General features: G+C 36.6%; 1 protein-coding gene across 10 annotated transcripts in view; it reads right to left on the reverse strand.

The window, feature by feature from the left end:
- Positions 1-3,688, reverse strand: part of LOC107747688 (electrogenic sodium bicarbonate cotransporter 1-like) — a 70,295-nt gene that overhangs the window by 54,383 nt on the left and 12,224 nt on the right. For all 10 annotated transcript variants that reach the window (XM_016562287.1, XM_016562286.1, XM_016562284.1 and 7 more), the window contains one exon: positions 1,613-1,786. In XM_016562287.1, the coding sequence (XP_016417773.1) occupies positions 1,613-1,786 (174 nt within the window). The remainder of the gene's footprint in view (positions 1-1,612; positions 1,787-3,688) is intronic.

Raw genomic sequence — 3,688 nt, forward strand, 5'->3', positions numbered from 1 at the left:
TTAGGTAGGTGTGGCTGACTCTTAACTTTTATAAAGAATATCTCTTTGGAGTTGAGACTTTAGTCTTTGCAACTTTACAAATCTTCGTAATGCTCAAAAGGATCGTTACACACCAACTAAAGTTGAAAAAGTGAAAAAGCATCATATGACCCCTTTAAACATGTGAGTGGACACCGTTTTGCAACCGATTTATTTGCAATGTTCACTAACATTAAAGAATTAAAGACATACTTAGTCTATTGCTTTTACAGTGAATTGAATGAAAATAGCCTTAACTAAACTAAAAGGATGACTTGTGTATTGATGTGAACGCCAGCAAGTAGGAATCATTCTCAGAATGCTTGTGGATTAAACATCTCCGATGACGTTCATTGCCATGGATTTTATCGGGTTACAAGAAAAGGTAGGATATGGATTTAATTGCGAACTCTACTGATTTTATGTGTGATACGCTACGTTGTCATGGCATTCGAGTCCACACGCGTGCAGAAGTGGGCAGACCCAATCTAACAAGCTGGTACTGAGAGAATAATCTGCATTTTAAAAAAGAAAAAAAAAAGTTTAAAGATTATTTACGATAAATTATTGTTGCCAAGTTATCTAGTCTTTGCTTGTTTACAGTGCTTTGTTATATGGAGCAGTTTGGTAGATTGCGATCTATCTAGTTAGTTTGTCTAAAAAACTGCAGACAGATGTATAAAATAACACAAGATACACCGTAATTTAAACGTGGCAGACTTTAATGGACAGTAAAACAAAGGCAGAATACCGTATAACTCCAGGCCGGCACAGTAACTTCATACAATCCACAAGCACTGCTAAACAAAGGCAGAGTACCGTAACTCAATTTGAGCGTTCCAAAACAAAGTCAAAGCACGGTAACTGGTGTTATACGGTGTTCTGCCTTGGTTTCTCCTGGGCTTTTCGAAGTTACTGTTAAGATAACCGGTGGTAAGATTACTTACTGAAAAGACTGTTTGAAAGAAAAAATAACAGCAATGTAAATGATGACAGGATTTTCTTTATTTTGGCAAACAATTAATTTAAGCCTACATTTCTTGACTTTGACTTCTGAAAATAAGTCTACATGACCACTGTAGGGCAATTTTAGGGCAAAATTTTCCTCACATGACCTTAGAAATTATCATGTTCTTTCTCTGTGTCTGCCTCTCCCTCGCTTATGCGATCCCTTTCACCTCCTCTCTTCCTCCTCATTCTCCCTTTCAGCTATCACATCATTGGAGAGCATTCAAAGTCCTGGCATCCAAATCAACAGAAACACCTCCTAAGTGATTCTCCCTTGGGCGTATAATCCTTCACCATTAGAAATCTCAGACACACATACTTCCCTCCTCCAGCGGCTCACGTCAGGCAGTCGTGACCCATTTGGATGGTTATTACTTACACGCAGGGGCCCTAGCCCCTGTCTGTCCAAACACACTCATCCGCTGGCTAGGCAGCTCTGGATATCTGTTCTGACTAAGTAGAGTCAGCAGCAGCCTTGGCTTGTAGCTGTGTGTGTATGTGAGTGTGTGTGTGTGCGTTTGTGACTGGCTCTATGAAGAAGCCCTCAGCATTAATGTGAACTGACGGCTCTTTGGCAAGCGCTTACTGAGTGGTTTGAGGATGCTGTTGCTGGCCTCCTCATTGTTCTCTGCATCTGACCTGTCCGAAGCATTCTCAGTCACTTTCTCCTTTCTGTCCTTGTGACTGGTGCGTCGGCGATGACGTCTCCGTCGCCGGTAGCTCTTAGGCACATGCACACCAATATATATGGTGTGGTGACCTGAGAAGGTAAAATGAGAATATGGGTCAAGCTATTAAGTTGACATGACATCACACAAAGCATAAGTAACACAAAAAGACTTCAGAAAAAAATTGTAATCAGTTTTTTTGTCTAGTATTTCAGTATTAATATTTAAATAGCAATATAACAAGATTTGTTTTCTTCACAAGAATTATTTTCAAAGAATATACCATTCAAAAGATTTGGAGTCTTTAAAGTTAAAGATTTTTTTTTTAAAGAAGTCTCTTATGCTCACAAAGTCTTCATTCATTTGATTAAAACTACAGTAAGAAAAGTAATATTGTGAACTATCATTACTAATTAAAAACAACTGCTTTCCATTTTTAAATATTTTAAAATGTAGCAGCCATTACTTCAGTCTTCAGAAACACATGCTACTTTAGAAATCATTTTAATATGCTGATTTGGTGCTCAAGAAACATTTCTTCCAATTATTATTAATGTTGAAAAAAGTTGCGCTACTCAATAGCTTTGTGGAAACAGTGATGTCTATTTCAGGATTCTTTGATGAACATAAAGTTTGAAAGAGAATAATTAATTGAAATAGAAATCTTCTGTAACATTATAAATGTCTCTGTCACTTTTGATCAATTTAATGCATCCTCGATGATTTCATTCCAAAAAAAAAAACACTAAAATCTTACTGACCCCAAACTTTTGAATGGTAGTGGATGTTAAAGTAATATATATATATATATATATATATATATATATATAGCATGTGCAATAATAACAATATCAGTGACTGCAACTCATTCTGAGTGAATTCCTCTCAGTATATCTAAAAGGCTCTTGATGACGTAGATAAACACATACAGAACTGACTCAATCCAAGTAAAGTAAATACAAAATGTCAGTCCTAACGTTGTTGTTGTCAAGAGATAAATGGCTCCCTATTGCCAAGATAACACAAGCAACGTGACCATTCTGCAGCAACACACTTCAACATCTGTAAGATAAATAATGTATCGTGTCACTAAGGTCAGGAGCTGGATGCCAACTGTTTGCTTGTGGCCCTATTGGTTAAAAAATATGATGTAACCTGAGTAAAGACGTAAATAAATGGCGTGACTTCCTCAATGCAATTTATGCAGGAAATGGTGGACTTCACCTGAGGGGTTTGCAGCAGACTGTCAAACTAAATATTTTGGCTGAGAGAGCTAGCAGGTAGTGCGGAACGTCCAGTGTTTAGATCCATATCATACAGACACTTTCCATGTCTCTCCCTCAGTCACATGATGTCCATCGGTTAAAGCTGCATCCCAACACGGTGTTATTGTGTAACATTTTGGAACTTCATGTTTCATTCTGTGAAATGCAACTCTAACTGGACCAGTGATATAAGTGCAGACCTGCGGACCAGACCTGATACCATCTATTCCAGAATTCTAAGCTTCTTCAGGCTAATGCTTCAACTGAACTGAGATGTTTAATTAACCCTGCAATAATCTAAATCTCTAACATGGCATAAGTTGTCAAATAAGCAATTTACATTAGCACAGTGTGCTATACATACCCATTTTATATTAAATTTAATGTTAAGAGTCAGTGTTCAAACAACATCTGCCTTTAAGTATAGCAATTTACTTCAATTACTAGCTTTTGATGCACAGAATTTTGACTACTGAAAGTTTTAGGTGTTTGTCAACTGGTTTCATTTAATACTGTCATCCTTTAACAGGGTTTCTGCAGGATTTTTAAGCTCAAATTTAAGACTTTTTTAAGACCTGCACAAATAAAATTAATACCATATGAGCGGAGTAGGGCAATGTCTATAGTACCATATTAAACTGTAAAATTACTGTAAAAAGCATAATTTACAGTTCAGATACAAGTTTTCACAAAAACAAAAAGTTTTATAAAATGATAAACTTTACATTT

The sequence above is a fragment of the Sinocyclocheilus rhinocerous genome, unplaced genomic scaffold (genome assembly GCF_001515625.1).
Source record: "Sinocyclocheilus rhinocerous isolate Xijiao unplaced genomic scaffold, SAMN03320098_v1.1 scaffold2846, whole genome shotgun sequence".
NCBI lineage: Eukaryota > Metazoa > Chordata > Actinopteri > Cypriniformes > Cyprinidae > Sinocyclocheilus > Sinocyclocheilus rhinocerous.